The sequence below is a fragment of the Metschnikowia bicuspidata genome, assembly GCF_001664035.1.
Source record: "Metschnikowia bicuspidata var. bicuspidata NRRL YB-4993 chromosome Unknown METBIscaffold_1, whole genome shotgun sequence".
In the NCBI taxonomy this organism is placed as follows: Eukaryota; Fungi; Ascomycota; class Pichiomycetes; order Serinales; family Metschnikowiaceae; genus Metschnikowia; species Metschnikowia bicuspidata.
Genome location: NW_017387731.1, coordinates 2245327 through 2264716, shown reverse-complemented (window position 1 = coordinate 2264716; position 19390 = coordinate 2245327). Strand labels below are relative to the sequence as shown.

General features: G+C 45.2%; 8 protein-coding genes across 8 annotated transcripts; 4 read left to right on the top strand and 4 right to left on the bottom strand.

The window, feature by feature from the left end:
• Positions 1–596: 596 nt before the first annotated feature.
• Positions 597–1718, top strand: LYS1 (saccharopine dehydrogenase (NAD+, L-lysine-forming); the record flags this gene model as incomplete). The annotated part of the gene is made up of 1 exon (XM_018859439.1): positions 597–1718. The coding sequence occupies one exon, from the start codon at positions 597–599 to the stop codon at positions 1716–1718; it is 1122 nt and encodes a 373-aa protein (XP_018713904.1).
• A 158-nt stretch (positions 1719–1876) lies between these two features.
• Positions 1877–3286, bottom strand: METBIDRAFT_29894 (uncharacterized protein). Its single transcript, XM_018855506.1, has one exon. It carries the CDS (start codon positions 3256–3258, stop codon positions 2062–2064), a length of 1197 nt encoding a protein of 398 aa, XP_018713903.1. The 5' UTR covers positions 3259–3286; the 3' UTR covers positions 1877–2061.
• A 501-nt stretch (positions 3287–3787) lies between these two features.
• METBIDRAFT_37344 (anaphase promoting complex subunit) lies at positions 3788–5842 on the top strand (the record flags this gene model as incomplete). The annotated part of the gene is made up of 1 exon (XM_018856862.1): positions 3788–5842. One exon carries the CDS (start codon positions 3788–3790, stop codon positions 5840–5842), a length of 2055 nt encoding a protein of 684 aa, XP_018713902.1.
• A 574-nt stretch (positions 5843–6416) lies between these two features.
• METBIDRAFT_37551 (uncharacterized protein) lies at positions 6417–7676 on the top strand (the record flags this gene model as incomplete). Its single annotated transcript, XM_018856886.1, has 2 exons — positions 6417–6877; positions 6914–7676. 2 exons carry the CDS (start codon positions 6417–6419, stop codon positions 7674–7676), a joined length of 1224 nt encoding a protein of 407 aa, XP_018713901.1.
• A 68-nt stretch (positions 7677–7744) lies between these two features.
• On the bottom strand, positions 7745–8788 carry METBIDRAFT_34970 (uncharacterized protein; the record flags this gene model as incomplete). The annotated part of the gene is made up of 1 exon (XM_018856550.1): positions 7745–8788. The coding sequence occupies one exon, from the start codon at positions 8786–8788 to the stop codon at positions 7745–7747; it is 1044 nt and encodes a 347-aa protein (XP_018713900.1).
• Positions 8789–9495: 707 nt separating this feature from the next.
• On the top strand, positions 9496–12415 carry PUF3 (mRNA-binding protein). The gene has a single exon (XM_018855505.1). The coding sequence runs from the start codon at positions 9889–9891 to the stop codon at positions 12289–12291; it is 2403 nt and encodes an 800-aa protein (XP_018713899.1). The 5' UTR covers positions 9496–9888; the 3' UTR covers positions 12292–12415.
• A 37-nt stretch (positions 12416–12452) lies between these two features.
• Positions 12453–13577, bottom strand: METBIDRAFT_34930 (uncharacterized protein; the record flags this gene model as incomplete). Its single annotated transcript, XM_018856540.1, has 1 exon — positions 12453–13577. The coding sequence occupies one exon, from the start codon at positions 13575–13577 to the stop codon at positions 12453–12455; it is 1125 nt and encodes a 374-aa protein (XP_018713898.1).
• Positions 13578–14027: 450 nt separating this feature from the next.
• On the bottom strand, positions 14028–19173 carry TSC2 (Tsc2p). The gene has a single exon (XM_018853788.1). The coding sequence runs from the start codon at positions 18954–18956 to the stop codon at positions 14469–14471; it is 4488 nt and encodes a 1495-aa protein (XP_018713897.1). The 5' UTR covers positions 18957–19173; the 3' UTR covers positions 14028–14468.
• Positions 19174–19390: the final 217 nt, after the last annotated feature.

Below are 19390 nucleotides of genomic sequence, written 5' to 3'. Positions count from 1 at the left end.
ACGACGCAAGGGACATTATTGGCGCTTTCGGACGGGTCCGGCCACGAGAATCAAAATTAATTTCAATCTGCCAAATGCGCGCTCGTCATAATCACAAGGACGCTGAGCCGCACCCTACGTATATAGCATTATGGTAGGAGGCTCGCGCCATCAACCATCATCTTAACATCTATTACGCCCCAGCTTCAAAATTCCCTCCAGCTTCAAAATTCACCCCAGCCCAAAATTCATCCCACCCCAAAAATCACCATGCCCCAAAAATCATTCCAAACCCATGTATTCAGGCAGCGGCCTTGCGTTTTTTGCTCATTGTATATCTTTTGGTGTTCGGCTCCCGTCTCATTGCTTGCCCATCCTGCGGGTGCATCTATTGGGGCCATATCGTAGGGCCTTATCGTCGCAGTCGCACCACGCACTCAATCACCGCGGTGACTCAGCGTATCAGTCACCGCGGTGCCTAAATGCCCTTTCGGTCGTGCAGTATCAGGTGAATCATAAAGGACAAAGCGTGCGTATATATAGCGCACCGAACACGGATGGACGAGGCCAGCGAAAAAGCCACGAAAAAACACACTCCATTCGTTATCCGAGACAAAATGGTAACTTTACATCTTAGAGCAGAGACCAAGCCTTTGGAGGCCAGAGCCGCCTTGACCCCAACCACCACCAAGCAGTTGTTGGATGCAGGTTACGAAGTCTACGTTGAGGAAAGCGAGCAATCCATCTTCAAGGCCGAAGAGTACGCTGCCGTGGGCGCCACGATTGTGCCTGCCGGCTCCTGGAAGACCGCCCCCGCCGACAGGCTTATTATCGGCTTGAAGGAATTGCCTGAAAACGAGACCTTCCCCCTTGTTCATGAACACATTCAGTTCGCCCACTGCTACAAGGACCAGGCAGGCTGGCAAGAGGTGTTGCAGAGATTCCCTGCCGGTAAGGGAACCTTGTACGACTTGGAGTTCTTGGAAAACGAGCAAGGCAGAAGAGTGGCTGCGTTCGGGTTCTATGCCGGTTTCGCCGGAGCTGCAATTGGCGTCTTGGACTGGGCCTTCAAGCAAACACACAGCGACTCCGAAGACTTGCCTGCCGTGTCGCCTTACCCCAATGAATCTGCTTTGGTGGCCCACGTCAAAAAGGAGTTGGACGCGGCGTTGCAGAAGAACGGAGGCCAGCAGCCAACGTGCTTGGTGATTGGGGCTTTGGGAAGATGTGGCTCGGGCGCCCTTGATCTTTTCCGCAAGATCGGCATCCCAGAGGAGAACTTGTTGAAGTGGGACATGAAGGAGACCGCCAAGGGCGGCCCCTTCGAGGAGATTGTGCAGTCGGATATCTTCATCAACTGTATCTACTTGTCCACGCCAATTCCTCCTTTCATCGACTTTGCGTCCTTGAACAAGCCCGACAGAAAGTTGAGGTCGATTGTCGATGTTTCTGCGGACACGACGAATCCACACAACCCTATTCCCGTGTACACAATCGCCACTGTTTTCAACGACCCCACGGTGCCAGTGGAGACCTCTGCAGGCCCCAAGTTGTCCGTCTGCTCCATCGACCATTTGCCTTCCTTGTTGCCAAGAGAAGCCTCGGAGTTCTTTTCAAAGGACTTGATGCCATCTTTGTTGCAATTGAAGGACAGGCAAACTGCACCCGTCTGGGCCAGGGCCAAGGAGTTGTTCGACCATCACGTCGCCAGATTGCCTGCCGCGGATGGCCACCTTTAATTGTTCCCTTCATTGGGTCTGAAATACCATTCTTTTGGGTCTGATAGTTCATTCCATTGGGTCTAATAGTTCATTCCATTGGGTCTAGTAGTTCATTCCATTGGGTCTAATAGTTCACTCCATTGGGTCTAATAGTCCATTCCATTGGGTCTAATAGTTCACTCCATTGGGTCTAATAGTCCATTTCATTGATTTACATAGCCTGCATCTGCACGATACAAATCGAATATAATACCTTTCCCCGTCTCAATGTGGGCTTGGAACTCATCACAATATTCTTTGGTACCATCTATTATCTACGTTCGTTTTTCTCTTCAGTACTTTGAGGCTGGACGCACGTGGCTTACTCCAAAGTCACACTGACCTTGTCCTTGTTCTTCTTGTTCTTCTTGGACTTTTTCTTGACCGTCCTCGTGGCAAGCATCACTTTCCGCAACTCTTCTCCATCCGTTTCGTACTCTGATTCGCTGGGTGGGTCATTTGTCTCGACTTCGTCATGTCTTCTCTTCATAGTGTCTGCTTTCTCGATGGATTCGCCGCAAACAGCTACACAATTTAGTCTCTCACCACTGTCGTAAACAGCAACTTGATCTCTCTTTGACTCCGACAAGTCCCATACGACAATTTTCCCGTCCGAAGAAACAGAGACTAAATAAGGAACATCGTTTGTGTCTGACGGAGAACAAATGAAGGATAATCCTTTGATTCTGTTAGAGTGGCCCCGCAATGTAAATCCAGGCTCTGGCTTTTCATCGCTTAATGCCTTCGACACTTCGTAAAACTCGATGGAACCGTTATTGAGGCCAACAACCAAGTACTCCTTGTCTCCAAGGGTCACAGTCTCGATGCACATCAACGTGGGCTTGAATTGTATTTTCTTGACAATCAGAGCCTCTTCTGAAAGCTCATATATGAACAACTGGTTCAACAAGCCCACCACAAAATGCTTGCCCCCCGATATCCACTTGACGATTTCCCCAGGCTGTCCCAAGTGGTCCCGTCCCTTAATCTTGAGAATGGCAGCTTTCTTTGCGGTCATTAAGTTCCATAATCTGACTGTGTGATCTGAGCCCACCGAAATGGCAACTCTGCCGGAGGGATGAATGTCCAAGTCGTTCACACGGCCCTGGTGGCCTTTTAAAGTGCCAAAGGTTTCCCAATCTTTCGTCCTCCAGATGATGATCTTACCATCCTCGGACCCGGAAAGAAGCCATTTTCCAGATTTCAGTGGATCGTCTGTTTCGGTCGTCTCTTTAGAAAACTTCAAAGTGGTGACTGTGCCCTGGTGACTCAACAAAGTGCCAAGCTCTTTTCTCTTCTGCAAGTCGTAAATACGAATATGCTCGTCGTTTGATCCTGTGACCAAGTAGCGTTTTGCAATGTCAATGGATTTGATCGACAAGGTATGGGCTTGGAAATGGAAAATTGGCGTGAACACCGCCTCGGCTGTACCTTTCATGATAAGCGATAAACACAAGAGGTTGTGCTCGTAAGAGCCCACCATAATTCTGAATTGCGTCATTGCCTTGTTACTCGTCATTTTTTACGTATGGATGCAAGCGAGTGAAAGGGTTGAGCCGGTGCTCATCTCATGTATTGCAGCGACCTGCACAAGCTGTCCTTGCCTCAGAAGACCTGGTTCCTAAAGCCACGGGCACAAATTCTCTTTTACCAGTAATTAGGAGCATGCTAAAAACATCACGAGATTCCAGCGACTGATGATTCCATTTGCAGGCGGACTTTGAAAATTATGGTCGAACCGAATCAACACCCATGAAGCTCACCCACTGTTATTAGCAGCAATGGACAGTGAAATGCGGGCCTAAGAGAACAAATCAATTGCCCGCCTTCCTCGAAACCCGTAAACAATAATCGAGCAGAAATTGAAACTTGGAAACTCGGGCCCACAAATGGCTGTATCTAAAGCTTCACATCTACTGTTCTACTAGCCTCGCGCAATTGGTCCTCTACGAGTATGCGCATCAACATGCACCGCGACGGGCCTATATGGAGCATGCTTCTTAATATCAAAGCTACAAAACAACGTCACATTTGTGTGAGAATTCGGAATGGTCCAGCCTCAAAAAACCCCCCTGCAGCACAACTCCACATTGTTCATTTCACCGCAAATCGGTAGTCGGAGGCAAAACGTGTTCATCACACCTCCAAACCCACACAACAATTTATTCGAGACCCCAGGCACCCTGCTGTCCCTGTTCTATGATCCCGACAATATCAGCGGACATCTCCACGAGCCCGGAAACGCTGCTCAGCCCAGCGACGAGCCGTTGTCACGTGTCGAAAAGCTACGTCTTTGGCGCCACGATGCATTGATGCAACATCATTACGATACAGCAGAATACATAGGCGACAAGATCCTCTCACTCACAAGCGATCCCAACGATGCGTTCTGGCTAGCTCAAGTGCATTTCAACAGGGGCAATTTTTTGCGTGCACACAAACTCCTTTCCAGCAGCCCTGAATACGAGCAGTCGCTCAGCTGCCGGTACCTATCTGCATATTCCTTGGTGAAACTAGAGCGATGGGATGACGCCATGGATCTCTTGGGCGAGTCAAACCCTTTCAAAGATTCCAACTACAAAGTGAGAAGCACGGACGGTGGCACGCGGCTTGAAGCATCCATGTGCTACCTTCGAGGGGTTGTATATGCAAATCAGAGCAACTACGAGAAAGCGCAAGAGGCATACAAGGAGGCGGTGATGGTGGATGTCAAATGCTTCGAAGCCTTCAATGAGCTCATCAGCAATGACTACTTATCTCCCAAAGAGCAATGGGAGTTTATCAACCAGTTGAATTATGCAGATGCGGACGACAATGACGAGCTAATCAAGCTACTTTACACTACACGATTGAGCAAGTACATGAACATCTCCAAGTTTGAAGAGGCCGAGAGCATCTTACGAGAAGAGTATCGCTTGGGTTCCAATGCAGATGTGGTCTTGAGCAGAGCAGACTACTTGTACATCAAATGCAATTATGATGAGTGTTTGAAGTTGTGCGAAAAGGTCTTGGATCGTGATCCCTACAATTTCAGTCTTCTCCCGAACTACCTAAGCTGCTTGTATGAGTTAGGCGGCCGTAACAAATTGTTTCTCAAGGCTCACCAGTTGGCAGATAATCACCCGTCCCATCCTTTGACCTGGCTGGCGATAGGTATCTATTATCTTTCTATCCACAAAACTCTCGAGGCACGCAAGTTCTTCAGCAAAGCCACTCTTCTCAATCCTAATAGTGGGCAGGGCTGGATTGGGTTTGGCCACACTTTTGCTCTTGAGGGCGAGCACGAGCAAGCAATTAGCGCATATGCGTTTGCAGCCAGACTTTTCCCTGGAACCCATCTACCTAATCTCTTCTTGGGCATGCAGCATTTGCAGATGAATAGTATCAATTTGTCTGAGGAGTACCTTTTGGCTTCTTACCAGATCTGCAATACTGATCCTCTTCTTCTCAACGAAATGGGGGTAATACAGTACCACAAAAATTCCTTACAAAAAGCCGAAGCTTTGTTTCAGGAAGCCCTCGGTGCAGCGAAATACCTCAATTCCGATAGTAAGACCTGGATCTCGATTCATTCGAACTTGGGGCATGTGTTCCGGAGATCAAATCACCCCTATGAGGCATTGGACTGCTTTAATCAGGCATTAAAGTTGAGCCCCCAAAGTGATAGCAATATTCTTTCCTCGGTAGGCCTAGTCTACATGAAATTGGGCAACGATCATAAGGCCATCCAAGTTTTACATGACGCGCTAGCATTGGCACCTTCAGATCCCGTGGCCCAAGATCTCTTGAAGCGAGCCCTACAAACAAACAAAAATTCTCCATTGTTCCTCAGCCAAATGGATTCCAAAATATCGGACATCCACATTTCGGCAAGAAAGTTGAAATCGCAAGATGCAGACAGGCTGAAGGGTGATATTCTAGCCGATTCTACATCATTCGGCAACCGATTCGCCACGCCTCTCACCAGAAAAGTGAGGAATTTTCCCGAGGCTCCTTCGAAATGCAACATCACTCAGGATGGAAGTATTGAGGCAATTGCAGAAAAATTAAAGCGTGGAGAAGCATCGAGTGACGAGGAGATAATGGATATAGAGAGCGATTAGGAAAGACGCGACTATTTTATGACGTAACTCCAAAGAAAATAGAGAGCTCCACGACTCAAAGGTAAAAACTTGTTTCGAATGCACAAGAAAAAAGACTGTCGAAAATCGGGAAATTACCCATTCCTGCCGAAGAACTGGGAATTCAATTTGGATGAATGTGAGTCAGTCGATTATCAAAGAATGTTTGTGCGGCGCATATCGCGCATCAGGTTGGCGCAGGCACATTACCCGTGTTTCCCCACCCCTCCATCTTCCACTATACGTTCTCTTCCTCAATTCTTTCCTTTTAAGTAAAAACCAGGACTGCAGCTCTATTCTTCATTGAATAAACCCATCTCTGTTGGTCAGCCTGACTTGCTCTTCCGGGCCCCATCTTCATTTCAATCATACTGGACACGAAGGCTGCAATAGAAATAGCACTCAAGACACGGTGCCTCTATTTTCTAAACGGCAAACATTGGCATCCTTGGAATCTAAAAATCTCAGACAGTAAATTGAGGTTGAATTGACACATATCTTTCAAAGGCATCCAGAGATGATTACGGGCTCGGGGAATCTGCGTGGTCCTCCTAAGATGAAAGTGCTACATGTGTCCTTTAATCAAGACCAAGGATGTTTTTCCATTGCCCATGAAGGAGGGTTTTTAGTGTACAATACAAATCCAATTGATCTTCGTGTTTGCCGAAAGTTTTCGCCTTCAAATGGAGCAGGCACAGGGATTGGGTTAGTGTCAATGCTACATAGAACCAACTACTTGGCAATGGTGGGAGGTGGGAGAACCCCCAAATTTCCAAACAACAAGGTGATTGTATGGGACGACATCAAGCAAAGACCTAGTTTGACCTTAAGCTTTATGAGCCCGGTTTTGAATGTGTTGTTATCAAGAATCAGAATCATTGTTGTTCTTTTGAATCAGGTCATTGTATATGGATTTTCTGCGCTGCCCCAAAAGATCGCAACTTATGAAACAATAGAAAATGAACATGGTCTAGCCGACCTCTCAATACTCTCAGCAGCACTGCCCAGCCGCTTGGGGTCCTCCCACTCTTCGCTTTCTGGACGCGACTATAGTACCTCCTCCAAGGAATGCTCGAAGTGTCAGATTCTTGCATTTCCCGGACGTGCTGCTGGTCAGATACAGCTTGTTGATGTCTCTCCAGAGGGGCAGGAAAAGAAGTTAGTGAGCATTGTGAAAGCCCACAAATCCAAAATTCGCTTTATTGCCTTGAATCGCACAGGTACATTAGTAGCGTCTGCAAGTGAGTCCGGGACAATCATTCGAGTCCATTCAACTCAAACTACAGCCCTCGTTTATGAGTTCCGAAGAGGACTAGATAGAGCTGTTATAACCTCAATGAGGTTCTCTTCTAATGATTCTAGCCTAGCTGTTTTTTCTGACAAAAATACCTTGCATGTGTTCAATATTGCATCGCCCCTTGCACTGCCTTTGGCTGATTATTCTCAAGATAGGAACCTTCTGAGGGATGTCCCGGCCAACCGTCAACACATGTTGAACCGATTGCGATTGCCACTCCCCCTTCTTGACTATTTTCAGTCAACCTGGTCGTTTTGCTCTGTGAACACGAGTCAGTATCATGTGGACTTTGATACCGATACAAGAGATGACTCAGCAATTTTGGGCTGGTCTGGAAATGACACTATAATTGTCATCTGGAAGAAAAAGAAGATCTGGGAGAAGTATGTGATTGTCGAAGATCTGAAAGATAGCTCGCGCTCACGGGACTCGGCTTCACTTGATACAAGTTCTTCTCATCCTAATCCCCAATATAAAATTGTGCGTTCAAGCTGGAAAAGCTATGAGTTGACCGAATGATCATTTTTTTATGGGATGTTTTGAATCATTGGGAGATAGAGCTTCACTTGATCATAATCTGTTTATATTTAATCGGCTATTTCGCAAAGAATGGGTTCGTAGAAAGATTTTTCTTTCCGGGTCGTCACTTTGTTCCACTTCCGACCATGGTAGTTTCTGACAAAACGCTTTGCATTTCTCTGATCTTTGAATTTCAATAAGGCTATCGTGATTTGCGCCGATGCGTCCGAGTATAAATTGGTGATAGAAGCTTGTGGGTTGTCTTCATTTTCAAACTCGTAATCCCATAACAAGCTTTCAATGGCTGGGCCAGTCACTCCTAGAGGCATGTTGCGCACAATAACCAGTCGCTGTCTAAAGCTTTGACCCAGAAACGTTCCAAGAATAGTGAAAAGCGGGTCTATCTCCTGGTGAACAAACAGGGACCGATCCTTCAGACATTCGACTAGGTGCTCGACGGTCTTTAACTGAATCGGAGAGCTTGAGAAAATATCAGTAATGGGTGTGCTGCCGTAATTCTCTGACCGGTACATGAAGTTTTCTATTGGCCTTGGGTTTTCAAGAACAGGTGACGCCATTCGTTTTAACTCGTTGCTGGTGAGAGCCAGGAATTGTAAGTCCAAGTCAAGACCGTTGATCTGCTTTCCTAGCGTTTCCAAATAGTATACACAAGCTTGATTGAAGTTTGGAAACACGAGGTAGTATGCAGCAAGAAACAGCAAGGAAATTGGATTTCTTGCTTTAATGAAGTGGAAGTTTAGTCCATTTTCAAGGGGTTTATCTAGAAGATATTCACGCTCTGCAACAATCGGAAACAAGTTCACCAAGTCGGCCTTTCCAACAAACGCATTCTTGCAGCCCAAGCGTAGCACGTTCGATTTACTGATCCCGGGAACTGTCGTGCACACTTTATCTATGGCATCAGTCATTGGCTTTCGCCTCCACTGATATTTCATTAGCCCATCAAGGACGGATTGCGATGGGTCTGAAGGGAATTCGTCGTCATAGAGTACTCGTTTCACTGCTGGTATTCTAGGCTTAGCCTCCGGAACTGTTTTTTTATATAACAAATTGAGGAGCCTGTCCGAAGCTATGCGGGGGCTACGAGACATGATGAAAATTGGAATGGAGGAAGTACAATATAGGAGGACTGAAATTATGTATGCCATCCCATGCGGGGAGCTCGAGCGCGGAAGCGCAGTCTGCAAATACCAACTGATTTTGACATGAATGAATGCACACGACATTGAGTAGGATCAAGGCTCCAAGTAATCTGTTTGCTTGGTCGTTTCTGAAAAAAAAAAAGCTTTTGTGGTGAATAAAAAAGAAGCTCACATAGGCAATCATTTTTCCAATCTCGGCGAGTCCATTTTGAATCACCGCTTGTGCTTTGTTCCCACCCTTGTTGGTTACGATAAATTCTAGAATAGCTCTTGATGCTTCTAAAGCAGCCTGAAGAATTATGCCTTTTCACTATCGTCAAAAACCAGAGTAGAATAGAGTTTCTTGAGTGAGCTGCTGTTGCAACTTCCCCCAAATACCCTAATCTGTTGTTACGTTAACGAAATTTACAATCGTTTCAATGTCGCAAACCCTAATTATAACATGGCGTGAAACCAAGCCAAAAAAAAGTATGAAAGTTACAGGTCTTAATTCAAAGTGGCCCTCACTATTCAAAAAAAATCCTTTTTGCCCATCATCAGTTTTGATCTGTGGTTCTGCCATGTCTCATAAAACTCGGCTGCGAGCTGGTCAGACATACCAGCCTGCACAGACTCGCCTTTTTTTTACCTTGTTCTGGCTAAAGTCGTGACTAATGTCTGGTTACTCACGGTCTTTTTGTAAGTCAGGATCCGCTTCCAAATACGTTGATATTCAAAGCATCGGGTCTCAGGTTCTGCTGTCTTTGTCTGCTATACATTAAGGCCATCCGAAAAGGTTGTTATTTGCGGCGTCTTTATTACGCCTAACAAGTGAGATTTTGGTACCCGGGCCTCATTCACCCCGGCAGTTCGCACCATTCGCTTTTTGTTTTTAACAGACTGTTCTGAGCGACAGTCAATATTGAACAAACCGTGGAACTAGTCCTGCTCGAAACAAATCCTATTTATCACAGAGTATCGAGAAAGTAATCCACTTCTGTAGCGCTATCACATAGTCGCCACTGATTTCTCCAGCCCACCAGTCTCACCCCATACTTGTACATAAAAAAATGCCTTCCGAGACAATCTGGTCCAACAACTCCAAACCACCCAGCCCTAATACGGAAAACAACTATCGGTCTGTTCTTGAACTGGTTGACACGCCCATGTCAGATTTGCTCGGCTCTGCCCGTGGAGACCAGCGCAGCTTTTCGTTCACGGACAGTGGCGAATTTGAGGGGAACTTATTTGATTTCAAGTCCAGTATCGCCCAGGTGTCATACGCCGCTAGTACAGGAGGGCCACACTCACTTGCGGCCCCAAGACCCGCGAAGGCAACGCAAGCATTTCCTCTTGGTACTGCTTCCATCAGCGGCGGGATCGCCAACAGACACCCTCCGCAAGACAGTTTCTTGAGTAAGTTTGCGTCAATCGCAGATGCCACAAAGGAGATCGAACTCTCAAACTCTTTGGGCTCTTTGGCCCTCGACAGCACGCACGAGGCGCCCCGGCGCACCAGTTTCAACAGCGAGCTGACTGCGGCGAAAGCGTTCAACATGTCCCCGCACAGCTCTTTGAACGAGAATTTGAACATGCCGGCCCGCTCCTCTAGACACCAGTCAATCAGCGAGAAAATCGACAACTACAATAACAACTCGCCGATCCAAGCCACCGCCGCCTTGTCAACCGGCACAGACCCAAATGTGCATTCAGGACCAGGCGGTGATAAGCTGCAGAACAAGCATCCGAATTTCTGGAACCCTGCGACGGCAACCTCTTTCACGCCTCATCAAAATTTTAATTATTTCCTCGACGGTGCACCTGCGCACCCACAGGCAGCGTTCCCTCGGGGAGGCCCATTTTTCCCTGCGCCTAGCCCACCTCCTTTTGTGATGAACGGTGTGCCATTCATGGATGGAGGCATGTATGGAATGATGCCATACATGCCCCCAATTCCGCCCATGGAGTCCGTGCCCACCAACGAGGAGCGGACCCAAACGTCCGAAAATGGCTCTGAAAACAAGCCTAACTCTCCCAACGAGGCAGAGAAGCAGGTCCCCGTGGGATTTCCAGGAATAGGATTGATGAACCGAGGATTCCACCCTGGTGGTCCAGGCTTCATGTTTCAGCCTTTCAATCCGTATTCGATCTACGGGCCTGTACCCTCTCCGGGTCCTGTGCCCCCTGTTTCGATGGCTGCTGTCGAACGAAGCCCCCAAAACTCCCCGGACATTAAGCATTCAAACAAGAGCAAAAAGTCAACTGCGGCTCCGTCTTCCGGGAATCACACAAATAATCAAAATACGTCTTCTAATTCTCAAGGAAAGAAGGGGAAATCCGGCAGGGGGAACGGTGGCGGCAAGTCTGCCCACCACATCTATCGCTCGCCGCTCTTGGAGGAGGTTCGTTCCAACTCCAAAGGCAAGGAATATTTTTTGAAAGATATCTATGGCCATGTCGTTGAATTCACCAAGGATCAACATGGCTCTCGTTTCATCCAACAAAAATTACCATCTGCTTCCGACGAAGAAAAAGAAATTGCATTTAACGAAATTCGCGATATTTCATATGAGTTAATGACTGATGTCTTCGGGAACTACGTTATCCAGAAGTTTTTTGAACACGGTTCGGATACCCATAAGCAAATTTTGTTGGAAAGCATGATCAGTAATGTCTACGAGCTCTCTTTGCAGATGTATGGGTGCCGTGTCGTTCAAAGAGCCCTAGAATTTGTTCCGCTTGAAGGTCAGATCACTATCGTGAACGAATTGAAGAGCTATATCCTTGTGTGCGCAAAAGATCAGAACGGCAATCATGTCATCCAGAAGTCCATTGAAAAAATTCCATTTGAATTCGTCAGATTCATACTTGATAGTTTGCGGGATCATATTTATCACTTGGCAACCCATCCTTACGGCTGTAGGGTAATTCAGCGCTTATTAGAATTTTCGAATACTGAAGACCAGCAATTCATTCTCGCGGAACTCAAGAAGTACATCTTTTATTTGATTCAAGATCAGTATGGAAATTATGTGATACAACATATACTTGAACATGGTGCGCCGGAAGATCAGGAGGAGATTCTTCAAGTTGTGCTTGGTTCTGTCGTCAACTTTTCGAAACATAAGTTTGCTTCGAACGTGATTGAGAAATGTATAAAACACGGGTCCTTAATGCAGAGACAACGTATTCTCGATGAAGTCATGCTTGGAAACGAAGAGCTTGACATGGAAACCGTGGATGATGAATCACCATTGGCCATGATGATGAAAGATCAATATGCCAACTATGTGATTCAAAAGCTCGTTGAGGGGTTTGATCCAAAGAGCCAAGAGAAAAGGAAATTGGTCATGAAATTGAGACAGTATTTGCAACAGCTCTCGATGAAAAATAATTATGGCAAGCATTTGGCCTCCGTGGAGAAGATGATAGCCGTTGCCGAGACTGCCTTAGTCGAATCCGATCGCGCCTAGATGAAGCAGGCCAATGACTCGGTGGCTACCAGCCTGTAAGAAATTCAAAACTTGTATATATGTTTAATTCAAATAATCTAACCATAGGCGTCTGATGTGCCCAAAAATAAAAAGAGGTGTCTCTCTAGAACTGAAATTTTCATAATCGTAAGTAGTATCGTTTACACAGAAGCCACATCTATCTCAACTTCACGAAAGATTGTAAGAAAATCATTCATACCCGTAAAACCGACAGGCAGACCAGAAACATCCTTGTACATCAAACGCACCTTTTCAGTGTCCGTGGCTAGAACCTTCAGCTCGGACTCGAACATGACATAATCATAGAGAGTCAGATTCTTGAGTAGATCCAACTCTGACCAGCTCAAAAACTCCGACCTCGTGGTTCTGTAACAAGCGTCTTTACCCGCATTCATTAGGGCGGATGTAAAGCTTGAGTCAGGCTTCACTGCTTGTGGCTCCTCCGAGACAGATTCTGGATCAGATGAAGCAATGGAGGTTGTGCGAAAACATTCACGAAGTTGGTCTAAAGACAACAACGAAGAGTAGCTTCCGTGGTGAGGCATGTCTGACTGGGACGATGTCAAAGAATGCCCCCGGTTGAAATTGTCATTTAAGTGGCTGAGGTCCGAACCAATTGAACCACCCGGGTGTTTCATTGAGAAAGTCTTTTTTCTTTTCATGTGATCAACCTCCACCATTTCTCCGAGGGCAAGAGACACAGCGTCAGCTAGAACAAGGGACAATGTTGCCGACACTGTTGGCGCCGGAAGGCCGTGGATGACGGTTTCCTTGAGGTGTTCGGGCAACTCGGCATATAGGAGGCTTGTGATTTGTGGATGCGAGGCCAACTTCGACTCCTTGGAACACGTGAGCAAAACAATAGGAATATTTGGAGAGATGTGCGGGAGGAGCTGTAAGAGTTCCGGTGTGTTCCCGCTGGCTGTGAAAAAAATTATGCAGTCGTTTTCACGAAGTAGCCCGAGGTCACCGTGAAGCGCCTCTGCTGGGTGCAACTCGTCGGCATTTATCGTCAAAGACTTGAGCGTGGCCACTGTTTTGGTTGCAATTTTGTACGACTTTCCAATCCCACAGCACACGATTTTTCCTCCCCTGCTATGGGCATCGTACAAAAGGCTGATACTGTTGATCATGTCGAGTTGCGTGTCGATGTTCTCAACATAGTGGTTAGCAAGATTTTTGAGTGCCTCGGACTGCCTCGTAAGAGTCATTTTAACGGACTGAAGAGCCGCAAAAGTCAACTTCTGCCATTCCGGTGCAGACATGGTCGACATGGTAGTAGAGTGGTTATTTAGAAAACGTTTTTCCTTTGAAGCCAAGCGCGGCTCTGCTCAATTTAATATTGGAGCGGTGGCGACAAAGGCCGATGGGATTGCGAAAGGCGCTGCTGACAATTGGGGTCTATACCGGAATCGAATCCCACCTATATATAGGCTTGAGATGAAAAGACCGTATCTACTTCTCAGTTAGGTTTGTGCCAAGGAGCAGTCGGAAAACTTAAAGCGGGCGGGGAGTGGCCTTCACCACCTTTTTCTTTTTCTTCTTGTCTCATGGTTGCTCTGCTCATTAATTGTTGAAGTTGGTTTGGCAGTTGTTGGTCCAACGTGCGAAATTGCTCGTGCTTTGCATGCCTGGTGCAATAGGTACATTCGCTCCTCAGATTAATTGAGATAAGGGCGGCGCGGTTGCCAAACGAACACGGAGTCATCTCAAAAGAGTTTTTCCGCAGGCAAGTATTGGAGACATGCGAAGTATTGCTTTTTGGTGGCAAATATACATGCTACACACAGGCAAGAGCTGTTTCATTGTGGACGGCCGTTTACGATAGCAGCCCCGTGGAGGCGCGGATTTAATTGCGTCACGTTTCATTTCGCAAGTTATTTGCGCAGATTCTCCGCGCAAAGCCATCCGCCTGCACAATAGGAATATAAACAATCCCGATTGATTCGAGACTGCCCTCGGGTTTATGCTCCCGGACTCTGTGCAAATCATTCGCCTCCCACAAAGGGGGGTGCTGCCCCTATTTCCCTTCTCACTCATCCCTTTGCGGCATCGGGCTATACTCCCCGGCAATCGGAACATGGAGATCCCGCTATGAATTCAAGACCAAAGACGTTTTTTCTATTTCTTTATTTTTTTTCTCATTTCGGAGCAAATTATGTGTAAGAATTGAATTCTAAGAGAGAGTATAAATCCTTTTCGCCACTGGCCCCACTGGCGTATTCATTGGCATCTTGCATCTTCTCTTTTTCATTCGCGCGGTGCGGCTGGAGCTGTTCCAAGAAAGATAAAGCTGTGTTACTGGAAATGTTCGCCTGAGCAGTGGCACTCTGCTCCTCTAGTATTTGTTTGTGAGTTTCAAGAGTTTTCTCACGCAAGGTGTTGAGTTGTTTAACTCTCAATTGCCAATTCGTTGTGTACGTACCGTTCACCAGATTGTGCCAAACTTCCGAAAATCGATTACTCATGATGACGAGGTTTCTCACCAAATGCGGCAACTGCTCCAACGAAATTAGTTTAAAATGCGTGGTAGAAAAGATCCCGGGAACTCCATTTCGTCTGTAAGTTATCACTTTGTAAAAGCGGCGCCTGCGCATATCGTGACTTTGGCCCACAGTATGAGGAGTAATAACGATGTTGAGAAAGTTGAACTGAGATTTGATCACATTAAAATTGAATGGAAGGCCCGATTCATCAAAGAACACGTTGACGTGATTGTTTCCGATGTGTCTCTTCTTCATTGCAAAAAATTTGTCACTAGTCAAATTGGGCATCAACGTGGTAGTGTGGTAGATTAGATGAGTTAGTTCATCACTCCAAAAATATGCATATTCTCCATCTGTTCCACTTTCCTTGTCTAATCCACCAACGTATATAGACTCACTGGTCCTTAGCCTTATCAACTCTCCGAGCCCTTCCAAGAACTGATTATATTCCAAAGATCCACACGTATTGGCAAGTATCTCGGTTTCCTCATTTTGTCCTGGTCCAATATATATTATACCAGCTTTATGGTGGGACACCACCGGAATGCGGTCAAACGCATTGATTGCTCGTTCTGTAAAAGCGTCATCCAACAAAGCTATGGGCTTAGAAACATTTCCTTGATCCAATGGTTTGAATAATTGCAACAACAAGTGGCTGCGCAACATTAATGCCTCTCCAGGTTGCACTCTCATGTTCTTTGAAATCATATTGGGATTTAAGCTCAAGTCAAAAGCTGATAGGCCACAAGGCCGTCTCAAAACTATAATGGAGTTTCCGTTGTTCACGTCGGTATTAATTTCCACAATAGCGTGCCCAAGAATCCATCTGCACATGGATCCACGAAAAGGCAAGTTCGTTTTGGTCACGATTTTGAGGGGTATGTTACTGTAAGTGAAACGGGTTATTGCATCTAGATATGCAACAGTCATATCATCAAGGTGATCAATATCTTTTGCTCCGCTGCAGGATATTATGTTCCTCACGATAAAAGAGCTTATCAGGGATCTTTCTGCTAAGTTGACTAGTAGAAACCATCTCGTTATCACTGCATATGACACGACTAATAAGTATTGGTAGAAAAGCGGCGTCAACTCTATGGTATGTGTAGATGCTCTGACGTTCACCTCGGCATCGACCCCGTGGGTTAAGTATCGTTCTCTTTGAATATCTTCCTTCTCTTCGAAACCTCTCTTTTTGGTATCAAGTGAGTGTTCAATATACCTGAAACAAATTGCGAAGACCTGGCGGAATTCATCGGTTGTAAAGTTGGAAGTTAAAGATGGAACATGTATTAATGCCATCAAAAACTCGAGAGCCGAGGAGCTCGCATATACGCTTGTTACTCCGGTTTGCAACTTTGTCAAAATAGGTATCAAGTATTTCTTCAAAGTCTCCAGGATTTCGTAACAGCAGATTGTCAATATATGAATACAAGGAACGGCTGACTTTTGCCATGAGCCCAAACCAAATAACAAAGATTTGACCATGTTTTCTTCATGTTGTTTTTGAAAAAGATTGTGATATCCCAACAAAGAGGAGAGTGTTCTCACCAGAGCAATTTGCAAATCCGACTTGTTTAAATCACTTCCAGGTAGTGGGAACGAAAGATCCGGGGGAAAAATTAGTGTAATTTGCTCGCAAATAATCTCTTGTATAGCCAAAACATGGTTTTCAAGATGCCAGAAAAGAGACAAGTTAAAGAGCTGCGAACAGAGATGAGCCATTATGAAAGAGTATATCTCCCAATGAATAATTTTTCCAAGAATTAAAGTCACCAAATCAAGCCACTTAGAAAGATCTAGAAAGACAGCATCGGGGTGCATCAGAGCAACTCCTCTTTCTTCAACATGACTTAACACATGTTCGTTCGGCTGATTAAAGAATTTCCGGGGCAAATATTCCATGTTCTCAGGAAAATGCCACAATTGTTGGAGATTTTCAGTATATGTCTCATCTAAAGTGTTTCTTTTGAAAGTTGTTGCAAGTCCGTTCATGTCTTTGGGCTCGCCAAAGTAGAGAAATCCTTCCGAAGTTGCGCGTAGACGAATGAGAACCCGGATTATAACAAGCAGTGTCTTGTGTACATTTTTCTTAATTGTGCAATGAAGTAAGATAATTAAGCAGTCATAGGCTTCATTAGTTTTGAAAGAATCAGTAGGAAGCAATTCAATAAGAAGCTGCGCAATACATTCTGCAATTTTTTGAATCGGTAAATTATTTCCAGCATTTACCTTTGCAGAACTTTCAATTGATTTTTGGTTCTTGATGCTCCCAAAATGACCAGTTGAGTCCAAAATAGTATCAATTTTACTAGTTTCCAAGTCATTGAACCCATCAAAAAATGCCATGAGAGCTTTCAATACAGTTTTGAAGGAGGGGAAACCACATGTGAGAAGAAAATCATAAAGCACAGTGTGTATGAAAAAATGAAGCACGCTCTCGTCTTCACCTATCAAAGACTGTCGGAGGATGAGTAGAACGAATTCCAAACCCATGGAATCGTCACTTAAAAGGATCATGGACTTATTGTACTCTTCTTTCAAAAATCTCAAAACATTTATTCGGACATTGGGGGGATGCTTTGCTTGTTGTTTTCCAAAATAAAACGCCGACAATATCTGTTTGCAGCTCTTCTCCCAAGCCGTGCTTGATGTGACACATGTGCCATTATCCTTGTGAAACTTTAAGACGAAATCAATCAATGATTCAGTGAGGAGATGCGGGTATAGCATATAAAGCTCAACCAACTGATCCAGCGGAACGCTGAGGTTTGTCGAAACCATTCTTTCTTCAATCGAGCAGCATATTGCTGTCCAATAGATCTCGTCTTGTGAGCAGTTCACACGCAATTTTAGCAAAAGCAGAAATATTGAATTCGACGATGCGTACCAAGTGTAGAATGGAAAAAGAATAGAGAATCGTTGTTCAAGATGCATCTTTTCTTCGTCCTCTTCTTCTTCGGAGATTGAAAACATATGGTCAAAAATTCTGAGTGCCCCGGTATTGAGAATTGTTATGTTCAATTGTAAACAGTTCACGAGGCCTTGATAGAGAGACTCGTACTGTATATCAAATGACTCCACATCTTCATTGAAGACATTTAACAAAAGCATATTCTCCAACATAGAAAGCGCACCCAATGCTGTCAACATATACTCATACCCAGGCACGCCTTTCAAATCAGCAAGGCTCATATCACTCCCTCTGAACCTAGCTAATTCCGGGGCGTGGAAAATGCTCATTGTAGCATCCAAGGCATATAAAGGAGATACATAGAACAATTTTGACATGGCTTCCCAGGAAATGCTGAGTAGCTTCAGACTTCTTGGAGCCATCGAGCATAGAAAGAAGACTACCGTCGTATAGGTATCGGCAGGAATGAATGCAAAGATGGCAATTGTGCGTACAAGTTCACACAAGGCAAACTTTAAAGATGGCTCTTCTGAACTTGATGCGATGTGAAAGACACCTTGTAATATGAACGCGGTAAAGGTCTCGTCAAGAATCGAGAAGTTAAATTTGAAACAGTTGCATAGATACTGAGCGAAACTCAAAATGATGTCAAGACTGACATTCTGTGTCCTCTTCAGATCACACAAGTACTTCATTGAAACAAAGGATTTTGTTATGAGCTTGAACCAATTCAGATCGTGACTGTAGATGCAGAAATCATGTATATCTCTCCCGTCATCTGTTAACAACCTCAATGCCTCGAAAAACAAATTGAACTCAGGATCTAAGTTTGTTTCAGTGATCTTGCAAAACGTTAAAATATCTCTAAAGTACATGATTCTGCTGCTGGCTTCGGGAGAGTCATGCTTGATGCATTGAATCATCAAGGTTATAGCCACCTCCCGCACGGAAGATGCGAGTCTCAGGTCACATAGATCTCTGGCGAGATACCATATTTCGGGAATAGATGACACAGAGTATATTCTTAGAGATTTCGTAATCTCCATAGCAGCCGAAACTCGTAGAGGGAGTGCGTTATGCTGGAGTTGGTTCAAGAGCTTTTGCAAATCAGATGCACCTCCAACGACCTTGGCATTAATCACCACGGGTACTCTCCCCGAAGCAGGTTTCAAAGAGTTGGTCAAAGATTTGAAGACTCCACCTAGACCCAGGCTTCGTAGCCCGGATCCATTTTTGTCAGACATATGCCAGTTAGATTAGGGGCTAGAAGATTAACTTTAGAAGCAAGGATCGGGGTTGAGCATCAAAAGTAAGAATACGCGCGAGAAGAATGCGTATACGCAACGCGGGGTCAACGAAAGGATCCTATACTGATGAATCATTATCTAAAACGGCGTTAAACTTTTGGAGAGGAACTAATAAGAAAATAGTAACACCATTAGTGTTATGGATAGGAGGCATAGTTTCTTCTCAAGTTCTTGCTGAATCCTTCTGAGTTAATCAGCCTATCAAATTGCCATCGACGCGATTTTGGAAGCCGGAGATTTGAGAGACCTCGAATTTTGAGAAAAGTCAGAATTGTTCAGTGTAGGAGAAACCTACCAATAACCTTTTCATTTAATTTGTTAACAACAGCATCAAAAAGCGCACCATATATATACATAGCATCGAAGTGCAC